The sequence below is a fragment of the Bombus vancouverensis genome, chromosome 6 (genome assembly GCF_051014615.1).
Source record: "Bombus vancouverensis nearcticus chromosome 6, iyBomVanc1_principal, whole genome shotgun sequence".
NCBI classification, from domain to species: Eukaryota; Metazoa; Arthropoda; class Insecta; order Hymenoptera; family Apidae; genus Bombus; species Bombus vancouverensis.
In genome coordinates this window covers 16736815-16757085 of record NC_134916.1, presented here as the reverse complement: position 1 = coordinate 16757085, position 20271 = coordinate 16736815, and the positions used below count along the sequence as shown (strand labels likewise).

General features: G+C 43.0%; 1 protein-coding gene across 4 annotated transcripts in view; it reads right to left on the bottom strand.

Moving 5' to 3' along the window:
* Positions 1 to 20271, bottom strand: part of LOC117157691 (uncharacterized) — a 125560-nt gene that overhangs the window by 94276 nt on the left and 11013 nt on the right. For 3 of the 4 annotated variants that reach the window (XM_076619165.1, XM_033335908.2, XM_076619166.1), the window contains one exon: positions 6208 to 6629. In XM_076619165.1, coding sequence (XP_076475280.1) covers positions 6208 to 6629 — 422 coding nt within the window. Of the gene's footprint in view, positions 1 to 6207; positions 6630 to 19689; positions 20194 to 20271 lie in introns of those variants that run through there. The other variant, XR_013058603.1, reaches the window with a different exon arrangement.

Below are 20271 nucleotides of genomic sequence, written 5' to 3'. Positions count from 1 at the left end.
TTCCAAGAGAGTGGAGGGTGAAAGGGAGATTTCCTCTCTGTTTCCTCGATCACACCCGCAGTCCGTAGAGTGCGCGCGCGCGACTTCCGATCCTCGTTTCGTCTTAATCCACTCGTGGTGGCCGGACGTGCAATAATAAACGGCGAGAAACAGGGGGTAAGCTCAATCTCCGTGAGCAGAGGCTTTTATGGGGGGATGGCTCCATAATATCTGGTCATCGTGGGCTTCGATCCGCCCCAATACAACTCTCCTTCGTCCCTCTACGTGAACCGGAGGATAGAAAAACACTCGGGCCGAGTGTTGCCTCGTCGCGAGGAAAGAGATTACGCGGCGAATGAAGAGGGTGCGAGCGAGAGAAGTAGAAAGGCGTCGCATTAAGAAAGAATTATGGTCTATGGACTCTTCTCGTGGGAGTCCTCCTCGTCAATTAATAGTATCCCTCCCCTTCCCATTACTCGTTCAAACGTCTTCCCCTCTTTCTATCGCGATCTTTTCTCGAGCTCTGTCAGCTGAATTTCCTTTTACTTCGAATCGTCTTAGGGAAGTGCGAAGCCGAACGAACGTTTCACGCGTCTTGTCCGTTATCATCGAGCCAGCTGCGACTCGAAACTTTCTCTCCCAACGACTATACAGGCGTATGGAAAGATGGCGAGCAGGTTTTATTGCTTCGGGCCCGGAAGAGAACGCCCTGAACCGCTTGAGCAACGCGCGCGGTTTCGCTCGAGCTTCGTTCACCGTTTAAACGCGGAATTTATGCGCGACCTGGTCGCCAGGATTACGTTGTCGGTGTTTATCGTTGCCGGGACGGTAAATTTTAATTGTTCGTGGCAGCCGGTTGCGTAACTGGCTAAATATCGTTGCTGCAACCTCCTCTTTTCTCCGCTTTTCCGTTCGTTCGGGAACGCGTTACACCGCGCGGTTGATTTAATGCGAGGATTAGAGAAGGCTGGCAACTTTAATTCAAGTAGTGCGATGATTAATAATTCAGCGAACAGGAAACGCACGGACCAACCATTTTCTGTGGATTTAATACGCAAGACGATACCGTCCATTCTGAAGGAACGTGATACAGATTTAATTAAACTTCCTGCTTTGTTGCGTCGCACATCTTCTTCGAGGAAGCTCTACAGCTTTGGAAGAATGGTCTTAACAAACGGAAGAAACTTTCTGTCTCGCTACAGAAAAGAAAAGTCGCTTTATTAAATAGCCGATCCACGAGTTAATCTAAATATGTATATTCTATCGGATAATAAGTTACAATAAATAAATACAAATGGAAAAAAAGAAAATTCCTTTACTGCTATAACTTCACGATTAACAATTCAAACTTGAATTACATCTACCTTTCGCCAAAAAATTCATCAAAATTGGATTAAACCCTGACATCCGTGCCAACGATACAATAATAAACCTTTCAATGGAAAACGAACAGCAACGCCATCGACTATCGGAGATCGGGATATTGAGCGACGTAATTGCGCAGCTCACCATGAAAATAGCCATTCGGACGGACGTTTCGGTAAGCCGCGTAAGAAAACGTTCACAGGCAACTGAGATTCGCGGACTGAACGTCGAGGCAACCTGAGTAGCAAATGCGCAACGCACGGTGGGCGACGAAACCCTCGCTACGATTCGATCTTGGCGAATACTTTGAAAGATGGTGGAAATACGACGTGAGTCGTAAGACGAAGCGGTCGATCGCGCGCTTCGGAAGGAACTCATCGATTATGTAGCCAAGAGCAACGGCAAGAAGAGTGGACAGAATGTTCTTGCTAGATCGACCAAGGGATCCGTTATGCCACCGAGTGTCTAATGTATCAATTTGCGCGTCTATCGTTTGAATAACTGATAAATACCGACGGGACGTTCCATTAACTGCGCCATGGTTAAATCAGACTTCGAGGAAATCTAAGCTAAGCTAAAAGCGGGAGGAATATTTTATCGTGTCGATGAAGCAATTTTCTTGGTGCTACCGCGAATGGCTTCGACAGGCTTTCTAGGAACGAAAGATTGCGGAATACTTGGATGCCTGGCCCGTGTGATTAACCCTTGGAATAAAATTGCCCCATATTTGTATCTGTCTTTCTTTTGTAATTTTTTAAACTTCCAATATCCGGATTCGTTAGGTTTACCAATGAGAATTTCGAGATTTCTCCTTCTTCAAGGAGTAATAATTGATATTTTTCGCATTTCTCTGAACTCGTATTAAGAATTCATATTTTTATGCGCCAATTCATAGAATAAAGAAATAGTTTCCATGAATAATAAATCACGAAGAGGTTGGCGAGTAATGCGAAGAAGAGATCGAGAGATCGCGAGCAAAGGAGAAGAGAGCAAAGGGGGCTCACGATTGCACGAGATAATTGAAGATAATTTTCTCGGCCCGTGGCCACGGCTCGTGCTGCCATGCCCACTTAACTTTCACGTAAGGGGATGTGACCACTTAGCCGTTACATGCTCGCTTACTCTCCATGCATATGTAAAACGTTGCCTTCGCATGACGAACGGGGAACGAACGGGGATCGTGTTTGTAAGTTACATTCGACCACGCGTTTCTCCGATCGACTCAGCTTCCTTCTGCATCAAGAAACCCGCGAAAGGTCGCAGGGACGCGATGACATCCGGTAAAAGCAATTTTCAGGGGTCGATAAGTCAATGCCTATCAAGTCGCGGATAAAAACGTAGGTACAAGCATGTCGTGATCGAAGTTACACCGAGCCCAATTATGTTATAATCACTTTTAAATCTTCAATCTTGTTTCGTATCGATAAAATGACTTAAGATTTGCGATAAACGAATTATCGAAGAGCAATGTATAGATAACGGAACAACCGGCCTTAGGCTTAGAACCAGTCATTTAAAACTAGTCCATAAACATTTAACGAAGAAAACATGGTGTAACCTTTGCAGCTACGATCCATATCTATGTCAACGCCATCGTATAAAATATGAGACATCATAAAGCTACGGAAGAGACGTCAATCTCCACGAGCAAATTGAATTACTTCAACGTAAAAGAAAAGCACGACAGTTTCATCACGGAGGGAGCAAAATCTGTAATTAAAGTCAAGAGGAAACAAAATAACATTTACTCTTTAATTTCATATATCGAAAACGCGAGGCTTCATCACGTCGTAGAGAATATCGTTGAATCCAACCAAGCAAGAGTAAACGAAAAAAAGAGAGCCAGGTCTATAAGACACAAATAAGACACGAATCTACCCTGTGCACATAGAACAGAGGAGATACAGGTCTCATCTCTGCCCCATCGACAGATTAATCTGACACTTCGATTCCCCAAGAGGGAGGAACGCAAACACCATGCCGGGGATTCCGTAGAGACAATTCCCCCGGCGGAGAATTCGCCACGATTCGTATTATCAACAAGCCTCGGGTCCTCGAGTTACCGGGCCGATCGGTATCCGATCCTCGAACGCGACGCGCAAGATTTCTTCAATTTCACGGATCCGTTCGCCCCCTTCAATTACCACCACTTAACCAGCAATAATTAGACGTTGTGGGATTGGGTATCACGCTGACGCGGACCTTTAAAGCGAATAAAGTCGAGACGAGGGATAAAAGAAGGGAACGCCCTTCCGGCTTGTTCATCTTTTTCTCCGTCTCTCTGCTTTTTAGATGGATCGTTCTTTACCGCCCTTGGCTCCTTCCTCTCGATCGGCCGCGGCAAATCACGGGGAATCTCGTAAAATCGTGAAAGGCCTGTGCCTTTCCTCCGAGCTTCGGCGACGTGCGTAAGTGAAAAGAACGACCGACCGTAATAATCGTTGCCGCAGAAACCATTCTCTTCCTCTCGCGAAAGACGATTCGATGATTACTAGGGTTCAGATCTGTTTTTATGTTCGTTTATGCTTGTCTATTAGGTCCAATTCTCTATGCTTCTTGTCCAGACTATGAGGAAGATTGAGTGCAGTAAAACTCCGCTAATGTAAAGTTCATTTATTCCAACGAAATTCCAGTTAGCGAGTGATTAAACGAATTCCTAGATGAATCCACTTATTTAAAAGGAAAATAATAAGATTGGTAAACTTTTATTCTATGAACTCTAATTGTATGTAAACTATTTGTCCACTGAAAGTTCATATAGGTGGAGTCTCTGTGATCTAAGTAATGTAGTCTAGAGAGAGAAGAGAAAAAGTGACCAGCACTCGTAAATATACTAAAACGATAAAATATACTAAAACTATAAAATGCTTTTTTTCATAAGAGCATTCCTTCGACAGGAGAAAAAACTACACTCAGAAAATATTTGACGCGGATTACATGGGACGCGCATCGATCGTGAAATTCAATCCAATTCTAATAAATCTTCGATGGACTTTCGCATCGATAGGCGATCTTCCGTAATTCGTTTGCGAGTGTCCGCGAGCAATTTCATCTGGGCTGGGTGTAAAAATGGAATTCTGCCATAAAACCGTCCGATGTCCTATTTCTCTCACCTGTCTGTCCGGGACAAACAACCGGGAACCACTCGTAAAATCAGTGGGACATCGTTCCGAGGCCGTCGATACATATTAGATCGAGTGATCAAAAGAGACAGGAAATGGAGAAGGTAAAGCGGGTGAGACGGTGATGAAGTGGCGGCTACGCGCAGGGTCGTACACACTGGGAGCAATACTAGACGTCTTAACGGTAGCGGGCAGATATTTATTGCGCCCATGGGACGCCGTCGGTGGCACCGATATAACTAAATTCGCGTTTATGACCCTGGCTTGACCCACTCCAGCCGCCAATTTCTCTCTTTTCTTCCGCACACCAGCGAGAAAGAGAGAGAAAGAAACCGCGACGAAATGAGAGACACTGAATCATTCGTGGGACCATTAAATCGTGGATATCGCGACCATGGCACGGGGGATTCTTTCATCGGTCAGATCGATTCTCGGCAGTTGCCGATTCCACGTAAGTAGAAATGTATCGAATTTTATATGAGAAGAAAATTATATGAGTTCCGCAGCAAGTAAATCGATCAACTACTTTTTATTAATTTCTTAATTTCATAAAAATATTTGAATTAACTCTGCTGTCCTCCTCGTTATTTTTTGCACGTTTGCATCTCTTCAGGGATCCTCCCTTTTTGGACTATTTCACACAAAAGGTACAAACATTGCATCGAACAATGAAACTAAATATTTAAAAATTATGTATCTAAAATTTGCTAACATTCATTGAAATATAACGTCCATTTCCGGTTATGTAGAACCGAGGGCAGTGGAGTTAAAAAACAATTCTGTTACGAAGGACGGTTTCTGAAGAAGCAAACCGATCAACTCTACTTTTTATTAATTTTTTAATGACATTGAAGTTTCTGATTAAAAAATAACCCCGTCAACCGGTTGAAGAATTTAGCATTGCGTTGAGATATGGTTAAATTGAAACGTTAGATATATAATACCCTGAGAATGTGAATATAATAGTAAAAAAATGTTGGAGTTATGTACGGTAAGCTACGAGAGGGTGAATAGGATAAAATTAATTTAGGAATTGAGGGTGTAAAAATGCCGAGGGGGTAGGCGAATTTTATTTTAAGGCTTCCCTTTTTGGCATCTGCGTATTCCGGCGGTTTTATAACAGTCACGCTACAAGGGTGACTTTATGACGAGTGAAAAAGTATCGCGCGGGGGTGGATAGGATTGTGACAGGGATCGCGCAACGCAATTATTTTTACGCCACGCACTTCGCACCTGTACTCTTCGCGTCGTAAACACTTGGCGTTACGCTCGCGTTGACGACAAGCCCGGTATTCAACCGCGAAAACTTGAAAACAATAGAGCCATCCTGAGCTTTCCCTTTTTTTAGCGTCAAAAATTCAATATTGCATTTCGAGCTTCTTGATAAATATCTTTCTTCTGTATTTTCAGATCTTTACGAGATGTAATTTTACAGTACTACGATTGTCTTAAAAATGACTTAAACATATAGAAAGAATAAGAAACAAACATCTTTTATAGATAGAAACTTAACTGCGTAACTCCATCTTTTCACAAACTTGTTAATTTTAATGTCAGAGCGTGTGTCGTACTGAACTTCTGAGAAATCAAACGATTTATCTAGACGAAGTTGATCGGTTTAACTGCAACGTTACAACAATGTGACTCTTACGTAACAACTATGACACGAAGATAAGTTTTACGAAAAGATTAAGTTACAGAGCCTCCTGAACTATCACTCCGATTCGGCTAATCCACTGACCTTGGTCTTTGATGCGTGGAAATCGTCGGCGATGTTCCTGAGGTTGGCGCCTACGGTCGCCCAGTAACTTCCGTTGAAGGCCTGTCCAATGTGGCCGCAGCAGCACTTGCAAATTGACTTTACAGCGGATGTCTTCTTCACGGCCGCGGAGCTACCACCCTCTGAAGCAAGTCTGCGTCTTCGCGGTCGTGGCCTTGGGTTTGGCACCGGTGCCACATCGTTCACATCATTGCTGGCTTCCGGAAACTGGAATGTCGCGTCCCTGGTTGGGCTGCTGGGCGCAGATACGGTCACCTGGGGTGCAGCGGGCGGAAGTTGCTCCACGGCAGATAACACCAAATCCGGCAGCGGCATGCGAGCCAAATCCGAGTCCACCAAAACCATTGGATGCCGATCGTCGCCCATTCGTCGTGGCAACCGATCTGAAGAACACAAGAAATTCGTTTAATTTCATTCCAGTTTTCTGGGTCGAAAATGTGTCAAGTATCGTTTTGAAAAGAATTTATTCGTGAGAAAAATTGTGTTGCTTTCTTCAAAGATTCGGTTAACTCTGATCTGGAGAGTACAGGAAATTCGTGTCACTTAATCGAAGGTTTGCTAGCCCACAAAATGTTCAAGAGTTAAAGTGAATTCGCCAATAAAGAAGATCGTTTCTTCTGCCTAGAAATCTATATTAAGCCTGATTTAATAGAGAAGGAAATTCAATTTCAACAGGGGAAATTTAAGTGAAAGTTTATTATAAGCTATTTTATTTTTCAGACGACCGAAGAAGATTTATCGGCGAAGAATGGATCGTTTCTTTTCTCAGGGTTGATATTAACCGCTTCGTTCGAATCGATGCTAAATGTCTGTGAATATTACTATGACCTTTACAAATAACTACAGGATGACTTCGACTTTTTTGCTTCGTTGAAGATAAACGTACGATCGAGGATTAGACTTACTAAATCGTGCTTATCTCACGATCTACAAACGTATTTCTAAAATCCAACAATTCGAATGAAATGCCAACTTCAGCTAAATTTCGAGATATCGTGGCAACTGTCTAATCAACTTCGACCGCAATTTGTCAACTTTGCGAACCACATGCGCGCGTCGGGTTTCGTCGGCGTGTCCCATAAATCTCGCGCAAAATTCAGCCGGATAACCGAGCGCCGTACGAGATCGCCTTACGTGCGAGCGTAAAGTTCAAACTTTCCTCGATCATCCGATAAGTACAAGCTCGACGATTCATCATCGCCGTTTCGATCGCTCCGAGCGATCTTTCCGACTGCCTACTGAAAACAGATGGCCGCCGCGATATCGTAATCGACGAAATACGCGGTCCAGCCGATTTGTATTCAGCGTATCTGGATTTACCATCGATAATTAATCGTGGCACAAAGGCAAACGTTGCGTCATACAATGGAAATGCTACGATCTACGCACGCATGACGGCCGCGCGCCTTGCTTATAAGGTTTAATGCCACGCTCTGGCTAGACAACGGCAAAGGCGACCACCGGGTTGCCCTGTAATGGTAACTAACGACATTGTTGGCTAATGATTGTCTGAAAATTTACAACGTTCCGTACGATAGCCTTCGTTCCGTGATTTCGACATATCTAACCTACACACATATAGATGTACACGATATATACATAGAAAGTGCAAGGATATTGTCAACACAGATTATACACTGTACGTGATGGAGCGTTTCTTTGAAAAAACGGCAGAATTCAAAGGAAGAGAAGAAGTGGAAAAACGAAATAATCGAGGCTGAGTATGGTATCTGGCGGTCAGGAAACGCTTGATATCGGACTGCCGCGCGGTGCGTCGGGGTACGCGCGTGTTTCGCCACTTTTATCGCCGCCAGTAAGCCCGAAGAAGCGTTTTCCGATTGATAAGTGGCCACGCGCGTTTTACGTCTCTCGCGTCGACGCCAGATAAACGCAGTGTAATTCCGGCTGAGAGAACCGGTAAACAGAAATGTACTTGGTCGGTCGCTTGACTCGCTTTTACGACGCCTCCGATAATTAAGAGCGGGACACCGAGGAGGGGTCAGGCCCCGTGGTAATTAGTTTTAACGAAGCCTTTTCGCTGGCTCGGCGGTTTCGTCGCGAGAGAGGGCCTAACGGTTTACTGTTTGCGCCAACTCCGAGACGCAGTAACGCGTTTTACGAACCGCGAAATGGTACTCGTAAACCGAGTGCAACTGGTTTTGGAATTTTCGGAGCGAGAACGTTATCTACCGCCGCGGATGCCGAGGACGTAGTTAAATACCTTCGAGAAACAACGAGCTACTTCGCATCACGGAATCAGGTAAGACGCTTCGATCGCACCGTATCATGCGAACGCGTCAATAATCACGTTCGTATCAGTGACGTATTGTTACGTTCTGTCTGGCTCGTTTTGGTTGCGTTGCCGTTAATTTTTGAATTTAGATTAAATTGTGGTATTGTCTGTTATTTAATGCGATTGGAAATTAAACTCCACGTCTCGGCTAACCTGTCTCTGTCGGTTAAACGTGTCTCTGTTCGTGGATCTTCCTTTGATAGATTTTGAATTAGAGAAATCAGAATGTAAAACACGAAAGCAACGATTAAAAGATAATTCATAGAACACAACGTTAGCCCTTCTTCTTTGATCTTTCTCTCCCTAGAATAAACAAAAAACCTATAATATTTTCAGGAAACCAAAGCAAGAATCTTTTACGTATCTTCTTCGAGCTTCGAACACTATCGAATAATAGACAATACGACCGAACAGAAACACGATTCAAAGGTTATAACAGGGTTGCAGTGTATCAAGAATCCGATGGCATTTCAAGCTAACAAAAGGAAAGACCAGCAACCAAAGGCTAGGTACGTAATCTCAACTTTCAACAGAGCAAAAATTTGCGAAAAAATCCATCTTTTCACGTCGATAACCGATACAATCATCCACCGACAAACTATGAAATCCATCTTTTAATAAACGAAGAACAGTTCGCGCCTTTGGGCTGCCAGAAACATTTAAGCGCGCGGGTTTTTCGCGCGATGTGCGCCGCGTGCGCGTAAATCGAAGCCATGCGTGACAAAATAACAATTCCTCCGCGCCTCCGGCCGCCATTGTCTCAGGGACCGGTCGCAGTGGCGCGCGCGCGTGCGCCCTCGTGCGCTCGCGCGGTTGCATCCTTGACATTTCGAGTAAACGTCCGCGCTAGCATTCGCACGCGCGCCACTATACTCAGGCCACACTCTCCTGAGGCTCTCTTTCGCTTGTGCAACCCGTACGCGCGCGCATCGGCCACACATCGTCGCCTACTCGCATCGAACTGCTCGATCGCGAAATCTCTAGCAAACGACAGGCTTTTCACCGCTTGCAAAACAACCGCCGCGCTTATCCGAACGTATCGACGGTCTCGCTTCGCTTTCTACCTCGCGATTTTCCTCGTAAAATGTCACTACACACACATGCCAATATGTATATTGGATGGAACACGAACCTGGTGTGAACGCCAGCCTATTCCAAAACCGATTTATGTAACGATCTGTTGTAATTATCAATGCACGCGAACGATTATTAGCACGGATTCTGTCAGCTCGCGATTTACGACCGCCTTCAGTATGACAAACGGCCAGCCTAATTCTAATTTATGCCCCGGGGAAGTTCGACTATATTCGACCTTTTACAGCCGCGCAATTTTCGCGCGCTTTCCTGTGAGATTCAAGGCGACCCGCTTTTACTCGCGTTACGATTTCATTCGCTTTTCTTCTGGTTCCACGGTACATAATATAATAGCAAGATATTAAAAGTTTGTCGGTAACTTGAGTTCTCGATAAGCCAGTTCTTCGCGATGCGGTCGAAAGAACTCGTCTTCGTGAGCGGAGCAACTAAAGGGGGAACGAGAAGAGCACGGCTCGCGCGTCCCATAAAAGCGTTCGGGGCAAAAAGTGCAGCGCGCACGTGGCCAACACCCGCATGCACGCTGCGTTCGCGGTCTCGCGCGCGGACATTGGATCCGCGTGCATCAGAGAGGACGTGCACACGCGGTTCGAGGGCGGGGACGTCGGGTTGGAACCGACGAAAAAGACTCGAGAGGAGAATGGTCGTACACAGAGGGGACGTGAAACGAGTATATAAAGAACAAGAAGGTTGGGACAAGGAGGAGGAGGATCGTGAGCCAACGAAGAGGGGCGAGAGGCGTTTAGACAAAAAAACGGGGTTGACGAGACGAAGCAAGGAATGTACGGCTAGAAAAAAAAGAGAAGTTCCACGAAGAGATAGAGCGGTGGAGATAATACGCGGTGGAAAAAAAGGGAACTCGAGAAAGCAAAAACAGGAACAAGAAGGGAAAAAAGAGAAAAGTGGCGGAACGAGGGGGAAATTTCGAGTGTACACGGACCAGCGGGAACACGCGAGAGACAATGTACATTATGTACACGCGTTATGTCAAAGAGGCAGAAAGAGAGACGAAAAAAGGGCGAAGAGTGGGAGCAGATTGAACGCTGGCAGCATATGCGAGCACGTGACTCACATGGAGCGCCCTTTGTACGCGTAAGTGCAACGCAACTTGTTACAGTATACGTGTAACGTCAACCCTAGCAGCGCGAGCGCGATCTCCCGCACCTATGTGTGCGTAGGTGCGAGTGTACGTGTGCCTGACAGCATACGTGAGCAGTGGTGAACGCTCAACTGCACAAAGAACCCCTCTCAAGGCCGCTGCAGCCGCGATACACACCAATGAGACGCGTGCGCGCGCGACGACGACTCGCGCGTGGAAACACTCGCGAATCGCGAGCGGTGTCGAGCGTATACGGGCGAACGCGCGCTCAGTTTTTATCGTGTCACGCTTTTGCGGCTTTTCAGAGACAATGAGACGGAACAGTCGAACTACGTCGTTGCAATGATCGGTTGCTCGTTTCGTCAGAACCTCCTGCTGAGGCTGTAATGGAAATTAATTTTTACGCGATTTGGTAGTCGGTCTTGGAGTTTCCATGGAGTCACTGTTAAGTACGTTCGGTTGATGCATACATATGGGGCGCAGGTGGAAATACGAGATCGGTCTATTTATGTCGATCTTCTGAGTTTAAACGTCACTCAGGGATTAAAAGGGTGAATTTTGAGGCCCTTTTGCTAGACTTTCACCGTACAAAAATATTTTCAAGAAATGACAGACAAGATTATTCAATCGATTTTTGTAACTACTTCTGCAATACGGCTAAAGAACCAAGTCATTCTCAATGCTTATACGTTACAATGTAATTATTTGATGTAGTTGCTCTGTTTTCAAAATGTAAATATAACATAGTTAAAGTCGTTAATACAAAATTAATTAACGGCATACATTGAATTTTAACGTCGTTTCCTCGTTAAAGGTAGGAAATATGAATTATATTTCTCCATATGATCTTCATTTATAAAGGAAGTCGATAAAGTTCCAAGATATACATATGTATACGCCAGGCACATATTAAATGTTATTGTTAGTTTAACACAATAAAACGTAAAACCACAAATGAGTCACCACGAAGAAAAGTCGAACCATCCAACCGAACTTACACGTGCACGACATTTCTCGTTCTGTAATAGAAAATATCGCCGGGCCTATTCGAGAGAACTGAAGTCGTAAATACGCGATGATTTCTCCAGGATGTGGACGATCGTTCAAGTAACGTTCCTTAAATCGCGCCACGGTGAACGTACCGTACAAAAGCAGCGGATTCTGCGTCTTACTTGAAACTTTACTTCGCTTGACTTTCGAACGCTTCGCGGAAATCTCGTAAAACCTCCAACTCCGATATAAATGTTCCCCACCACGCTACACTAGCAGTGGACAATCGATTCGCGGCGTGCTCCATTTTTTTCACCCGAGAATCGAACGATCTTTCGCCGTTTCGAGTAATTCCCTTCGACGAGGCAAGATCTCGTGCTCGCGTTGTACCAACGCGATTGCCCGGCATGGAAACGGCTACGGTAGATACGTTATCGCGATACGGGCAACGAGAAAATTGTAAAAATGAGGGAACAAGGTTGCGCCACGACGCGGCCGGCCATCGATTTCCTACGACTATCTGATTACCCAATAAATTCTGTCCACCGGTTCGCGAGCACGAAGCCCGATCGGATTCTGCGGTGCAGAAGTCGTATCGAGGAAACGTTCCGGGGCTCGCTCGACCGATTGATTACACTCTTATTGACTACGTGACTCGCGATTTCGTTGTCGGCGGAATTAATCGAGGTTCATAGTTGATTGCTTGCAATGTCTCTGCGCTCGACCTACAATGTATGGATGATGAGGAAATTCTGGTGAAACAGAGAGTAGAAAAATCGTGAATCTATTTTAAGTTTCCAGCATTTCGGTTAATTCGAGTGTTTTGATTTGCCGCATGCGAAAGTGAATATGTTGGAGGAAGAAATATTTTTATAAAAGTCCCTACGCAAAGATACGTGCCTCTGGTAGATGCGAATATATTTGCACACCATTTACATGTCGTAATAATTAAGTATAGTACATTTCATATTATTTAGTAGTACTTTTATACAAGCTATATTTTATATAACAAAAAAGGAATATTATGAAGATGAAGCATAGAACTGATCAACGAACATTTCATCGAGAAGTACGTGGAAATATTCTTTGCGGCACTGTAGATCTGCAACTGGAAGTTATACGCTCGATCCAATAGCTCTACTTGTATCGGGCAACGACAAAGCGATGCATAGCTTCCGTTTGCGGTATAATCACTAAGAAGCTGCACATTGCTGATTATATCGTTAACTGGCGAATCGCCACAGCAAGTTGGTCACGTGTTGCCCCGTTATTCGATGATTATAATTACGAGCGAATCAGGCCTCTCTCTCTTTGTTTCTTTCTTCCTGTTGCATCGCGGCCAATAATCGACCGAGAATCAAGCGGAAACCGATACCACTAAGCTGATGGAACTCGAGATTCCACGAACATGGAATAGTCTTAAGCTCCGGAATTATGCATACGATAAAATATATTCTCTGATTAGAAAATATTCAATTCAATAGAATATTCTATCGCTGTAATGTACTTAAAAAATTCTCTGCTTCGCTTAATACGTCGGTTTCCAATATATTTTATGCGCCTCTACAATGTTGGAGGTATTATCGATAAGTTTTCTAAGTGAACAGTCGCAACTTCCATCGAGAGAAACAAAGAACTGGTTTTGCGAGCTTTAGCTGTCTGCGTGGAACGCATATTCGCAGTTCGGTTCAGTTGATTTCAGTATATACTTCGCTTCTTTCGACGCAGCCATATAAACAGTATCGATATTATCATTTGAATATTTCCCATGAATATTCATATCGTGATAATGAAAGCAATATTCATCAACCGAGATGAAACTTTAGAAAATTTTCTCCCTCTTTTAAGCAAAAGAAGAAAACCTTCGACAAACGATTCGAAAGCGATCGAATAATGGAAATCACTCGAAAAAAATTAGAAGTACACTTTGTTTAGAGATCGCTATAATCAGGATGTATTTTGGAGGAGCTCGTGAGGAAAAACAGCGGTAGATCTTCACGCTCGATAAAATCACGATGGCGAGCCGCGATAAGCGAAACCGTACCACGAAGGGTTGAGGTAATCGAAGGAAAAGGGTTGCCGGGCAGATAAAATCAGCCGAATTTCATGTACGGCTGGAGACGCGTGCTCGAGCCGCCTACGAAGAATACGCTCAGGGGAGCGTAAAAATGTATAACAGTAAAAGAGCGGGGAGAAGACAGGAGTACGCTCACCGCTTCGTCTCAATGAATATTAATGATTCCACGGGGCCAGCTCGCGCGAACGACCTCCGAAATCCGTGAAAAGCACGCGGCGAGCGGTACAATTAGAGTTTTAATTAAAAACGACGCGACGCGACGCCGCGGATAAGGATCGACCTGGCAAGAAGAACGTTAATTGGCCGGAACCACGGGCAACTAGCTTGTTAAGTCGAAAACAATCCGTCATGCGAAAAACATCGTTTCGATGTTTGTTTTGGAGAAAAACATCGTGACAGATATTGCTGTACACTTGCATCGATTAGAAGTTCATTTAAATCTCGATAACGACTGACCGAGTACATTTTAGTGGTTTTATAAAAATAAAAGAAGTAGAAGTTTTACTAAAGTATACGTGGAATTAGGATTTTCGGTAATTCGTAGGAAGTTCTATTTATGATTACTCTGTGAATTTTTAAATTTAGATATTCGAGAATTTGTGTACAGGTTTAAAATTGCGTTGCATATACAATTCTGTGGAACCCTAAACTATGACTCCGAAAAATGTTGTAATACTTGGAATTCAATTTCTTAGAAATCTTCTAAGGATTCTACGACGGTTGCAATTGTATATGATAAAGATTTTGAAAGATATTAGGAAATGAATTATCCGCTATCTACTACGATTCATATTGTGCAAGTTAACTTCCGGAAGTAACGGAATTTCCCTTATGCATTAATAGACATGTTTTCACGAGCATTGCGTAAAGCAGAACGGGAACATTGCCAGGAATTATACTTACACGGTGTTGATCTGATTCATCTAGAGCTAACCGTCTTTCGTGGACTGGGACGTCAACGAGAATCTCGTGAATGTTTCGCTTCTATCGAAGCGAAAAAGGCCAGAGATAAGTGAGAAAATTCAATAAACCTGGTTCTGACGGATAGATAAGGAAGATACGGCATTGTTCTGCTGACGTGAAGATAAAACGCGACTCACCGGTGACGGTAACGAACTATCAACGAGACGACCACGAAAAAAGAAGAAAAAAAAAGAGAAAAAGAGAAGGAAGGTACTGGTACGATGAATATTTTAAGGGCTCCGCCAATAACGCCAGGCTCGTTGGATGAATGGAAGGAGACGGCCATCGAGGACCGGACGATCGTCAATGACGAATTTCTTTCAATATTTCATCAAGTCTATAGACTACGGTCGGTGCTTTCGTTCTTCGTGTTCCGGATCGATCGTCTTCGGGATTTCCGCTGGGAAAGCCGTGATGAAGTAAATTCAGAATACAACGATCGATAGGAATTACAATCAGAATTCCGCTCGCATAACTTTTTCGAGTAACATCTAATCGAAAAATTCTTTTAAAGGAAGCATAGAAAAAGATAAAGGAATTTTGTATCCATGTAGATAATATAATGGTCGAAATTTTGGCACATCAATTTCTCAGAATTCTTCCATGCAATTTAGCACATTAAAACATTAATTGCTAACATATGGACTATATCTGTTTATGGCTGAAATAAGACCAGGCAAGCTTGACGCATACGCTGCCACGGACGTACAATTATACGCAGAATTCACTGTACTGGTACCAACAGGTTTTTGCGTATATCTCGGAAACTAAGGCCGAGTGGCGGTTGTATGTATAGGAAAAAGTTGCTCAGAATCATGTCTCCGACAACATATTCAAAAAATTAGCGAAATCGGCGATGTGGATAAAATATCGATAATTACCGGTAATTGTCAGTTGTCTCTAAGAGAAGCAGAACGTCTTACATCAATTTCAATGATCAATTATTACGTATTCAAAATCGAACATTTCAAATTCTAGTCCCTAGAATTATTACATAATTGTATAAAATTACCCATCATAAATATGTTAATATACAAAGTTAAAAAAAAGAGCAAGCTAGAAGTTTGAAAAAGAAAAGGCGAATTCTACTGGTCTTCCGGGAGGACGGCGAGTTCACTGTGAAATTCAGTGCACCGATACGAGCGCAGGCTTTACGACAATGTAACATAATACGAAGTTCAGTGTCGAAGGGTTATCGTTTTACGGACGATATCCGATCTTTCTCTTACCGAGAAATTAAACGCCTCCGATTAGAGCGGAATCGCGGGGCATGGACAGTTCGATTCTCTTATCGGTTCGCGCGATGGGAAAGGGGCGCGGGCGTCATGGTTCGCAGCGAAAACATTAGCGAAGGGGTTATCCGTAACGTTGAAACGTAACGTCGACAACAATAAGACAAGCAAAACGAATCGCCGAGAACGAGAGTGAAAACGGATAGGCGGAAGAAAAAAGAAGCGAGCGTGATCGGGTAACGCGGCGTAATCGTTATTACCGTGGTCGCGTTTACGCGAGCACGATGACGAGGTGGAAGTTTTCTGCAAATGTCACGGGAGAAGACTCGGAACGGGGCTGGCCACAGCTGTTTCTATAAATAACCAACCCCGACTCGATGCAACGGCGCGCTCGCGGTCCGCCAGATTCTGCATCTTCTCTCGAAACCACGCTGGCAAACTATGGTTATTGACCCTCGCACATACACCGTACGCCATCTATTTTCGTTTGAAAAATAATGAACAGACGCGTAATTCAATTTTTCTAACAAGGATTCTTCTCAATTTTCATCTAATTTTCTCTTGGCTTTTGGTAGTATAGAACGTCTTTATCGAGTCCGAGAGGGTTGATATTACATATAATATTATATCTTTGGGAGATCGATAAAAGAAAAAAAAATGTCTCAAATCAGTGGGGGGGATTCGTGATCACTGGAAAAATACATACGTAAATTGTTTTGAGGAGCGTGATATTTTCAAGGAATGTTGCGTCACTCCAAAACAATAGTAACACACTTGCAACGGCCGGATGCAATTTGTGGTTTCTTTCGGGACACTTCCATGCGCTGCTCGGCGAGATCAAAGGCTCGTTAGCGACGTATTGCCGTGAAACTGCGGCAAAATGGATTCAGAATGCTATCTGACGACGTTTCCTCGCGGTTAATCGCGCATTTCGAGCGAGCAGGGTGCATTGACCCTCGATCATAAGCATTTTATAGGTGGTTTATAAAATTACGGTCGCTACGCAAGTAATTCTGAACTAATTTAAAACTAAAGTCTGTCTCGACTAATTGGCAGTCTGACGTCGCTTTTTTCGCTCTCTGAATAAAACTACATTTATAGCTATTAACGCTACTTCAAAACGAGCAATCGATAAATAATCCGTAAAACATCTACTGTAGTATTAAAACAAAAAGAAGAAGGAAGAAAGAAAAACAAATTTCATAAGACTACTTAATCGTAAATAACTTTCAAGGTTCAACAAATTTACATTAAATTACTCAAAAAGTCACCTCAAAATTTATCGTAAAAGTTATTTCATGGTTGATGAACTTCTTCAGAATTGACCATACACCATATACATACGTACTATTTGAAAGCGTGTAAGATACGATATCGAGGCACTCGTCGAGCAATCGTCGCGGCACGGTTCACGGTTCGATACTGCAATCTCTGGTGGACGATCGACATCCGAGATTCGGGGAACGAGCCGTTGCATCGCGTTTTATGGCGCGTTTTACTCCGGTGTGTGCCTGACCATCGGTCTTTTCTCCTCGCTCCTCCTCTCTGTCTCTTTCCTCCTACTCTCCTGTCGATCCGAGCGACCGCGCCGTCTCTTTCGCCGTAAAGGAGGCTCGAGCAGCGGTGCAGGGTCATGGCCGGACATCGTCTGCCATACTCTCGCCTCTACACCCACGCTACATCTGTTATACTCGCCCCCTTTCGCTCGCTGCACCCTCGTAAAGCCGCGTTTCATTATGCGCCGAATATAAGTTACCGCAATTTACGCCTCTGGCTCGCTCCTCTCCTTCTCTCTCTTCTTATCTTCTGTTTTCTCTCTGCGCCAGTCTTTTGCGTGGTATGTTCCAGCAAAATTTCCTTGGTTATTGTTACAATGAAGAAGGATTGCATCGAGAAGAGACAGTTGAGAAACTAATGGACAAAGTTGAAAGCAAGTGCACATGATGGTGAGTACGAGAATTGTGATTAGACGGATTGCAGTTTGAAAGTTTCCTTCCACAAGTTTAACCCTTTTTACAACATTGATGTTACAGCCAATGATATTGAGGCAATCTTTATTTGATTTTATTTTCATCGATGAAACGACAGAGAAGGGAAGTTTTCTTCCCGAAACTAAACTTCTGCTTTCAAAAAGTTTCGCTGCAAAATGTATACTAAAATTTATTGATCGATCATATAATAAAAATTATCGAATTGCAAAGAGTCGATCGCGATACACGCAACTAAAAATCATGAGGGAACAAGGATGACATTTTTTAGTTACCTTTATCATTCTAATCATTTCACTGGAACAAATAAAAATCATGAATCTACGATCGTCTTACTGAATAGCGTCATTGCTAAGCTTTCGTTAGTTGTAATTAGTTCCAAGCAAAGAAAACACTACTGAACAATGTTATTTAAAGCGAGCGCGAATGTAACAGCAAATATAAATTACTAAAAATTCTGGGAAAAAGCTTCAGAGCATCAAGGATCAAGGACCTAAGAAGACATTGAAACTGAAATCAAATTAATCACGCGAAAGGACGGGCAAATGTAAATCACGCGATGACACGCGCGTTTCACAACCTACGTGTCCTTTTTCTCTCGAACGTCCGCGAAATCACGGCAAAAGGTGTCGGGATATCTCGCAACCATCGCGATGGACCGAAATTTTTCGACGCTGACTCATGGGACAACGACCGCTGTCAAATGTATCAGAATTTTCGACAAATCGTGCAACAGCCGACGTGAGTCAACGACCTGGACGAAACGACGATCGCTCCGCGACTTTACGAACGTTTGCGTGCGTCGTGAGTCCTACTAAATAATACAAAGCGAACTTCCCTATATCCTACGCCTTAATTTTGACGAATTTGTTGCACCTTCAATAGCGATTAATCGTTTTTTTACATCTGGAAATTGATTAAGAAGTAATTCTTTGTTGGCAGAGAATTTATATATCGAACCTGTGAAACCATAATTTATATATTTGACGCTTAATTTTTAATAAGAGCAAACTATCATAGCATAATGTGCACGGAAAATATATTCGATTTTTACTGTTATTAATGCTATGTATATTGAAACAGACTACTTAATTCTATGTCTTTTTGCTGTCAATGACGAAACAGAACGAGAATTGAAGATTGATCAGTACATGTTTCAGGGTACATGCGATACTTAAAATAACGAACAAAGATATATATCACTGAAAAAGTTGACATTTTGTAATTTTTTGTCGCAATTCGAGTATATCTTGTTGCAATCAGAAGTTACAACCACCGAAATATTTTACTAAACGCCCACATAACCCACTTTCTCTCTTTTCCCTGAGGATCGATAAAAAAACTAACATTGGAATTCGGTGACATACTCATGCTCCTACTTATGTATAAAATATCGAAGAAAAGCATTTCGGATAACTTCGTGTGTGAAATGAATATGAAGCGAGAATTTTTGAATGATCTATGATTCTTTTATAGGAACTCGATGAAAAACATGATTCTAAAAGTATCTTTCAGGTTTGAAAAGGAAATTGGCTGCAGAGTCGCGTTGTTCCACTCGAAAGTTATCCGCGTTGTACCGCGCGACAACCACGTGTTGCATTTCTAGTGGATATGCAGCGTGCTGTCCTACTCTCGAGTGTATATACCCGCGGCTGCAGCGTGTGAGAAGTGGAAATTAATTGCGTCGCACGTATTATAAATCTCAACGTATTCAGAGTTTATTAAAAAGTAACAATTTTCAATCGGTGTTTACAAAATCAATGCAAAGAAAAGGGAACATACATTCTTCAATAAATAAATAAATAAATAAATAAGGTAAAAAAAATAGCTTAAAAAAAAATAACAAAGATAAATTACACAATGTCAGATAAAGATCATTTGTGTCATATATGTTATATATAGGTATCAAAAATTCACAGCATCTGTTCAAAAAACAACAATGACTGAATTTATAAATCCTTCGCGTCGCAGCAATAGCTGCGATATTGCGAATAACTTTTAAAATTGATCTACATAACAAGAATTACGTTAAGCATTTTAATATTTTTTTTTGCATTTTGCTTAACTTTTTTCGAGTGTCTACACTTCTTTTTATATTCTCTCGACTAGATCCACCAGTCCCCGTAGAAAACGTCTCGTGGACGGTATTGTCATTTTCTCATGCAATTGCCTCTATTTGGTCGCCCTTCGAATTGGTCTTCGAATGCATCTTTCTGAAAAGCCGTCGGAAGGATATCGTGGTAAGACTGGATCTATCCAATGGATAAATGGATACATCCTAGCCATGAGAC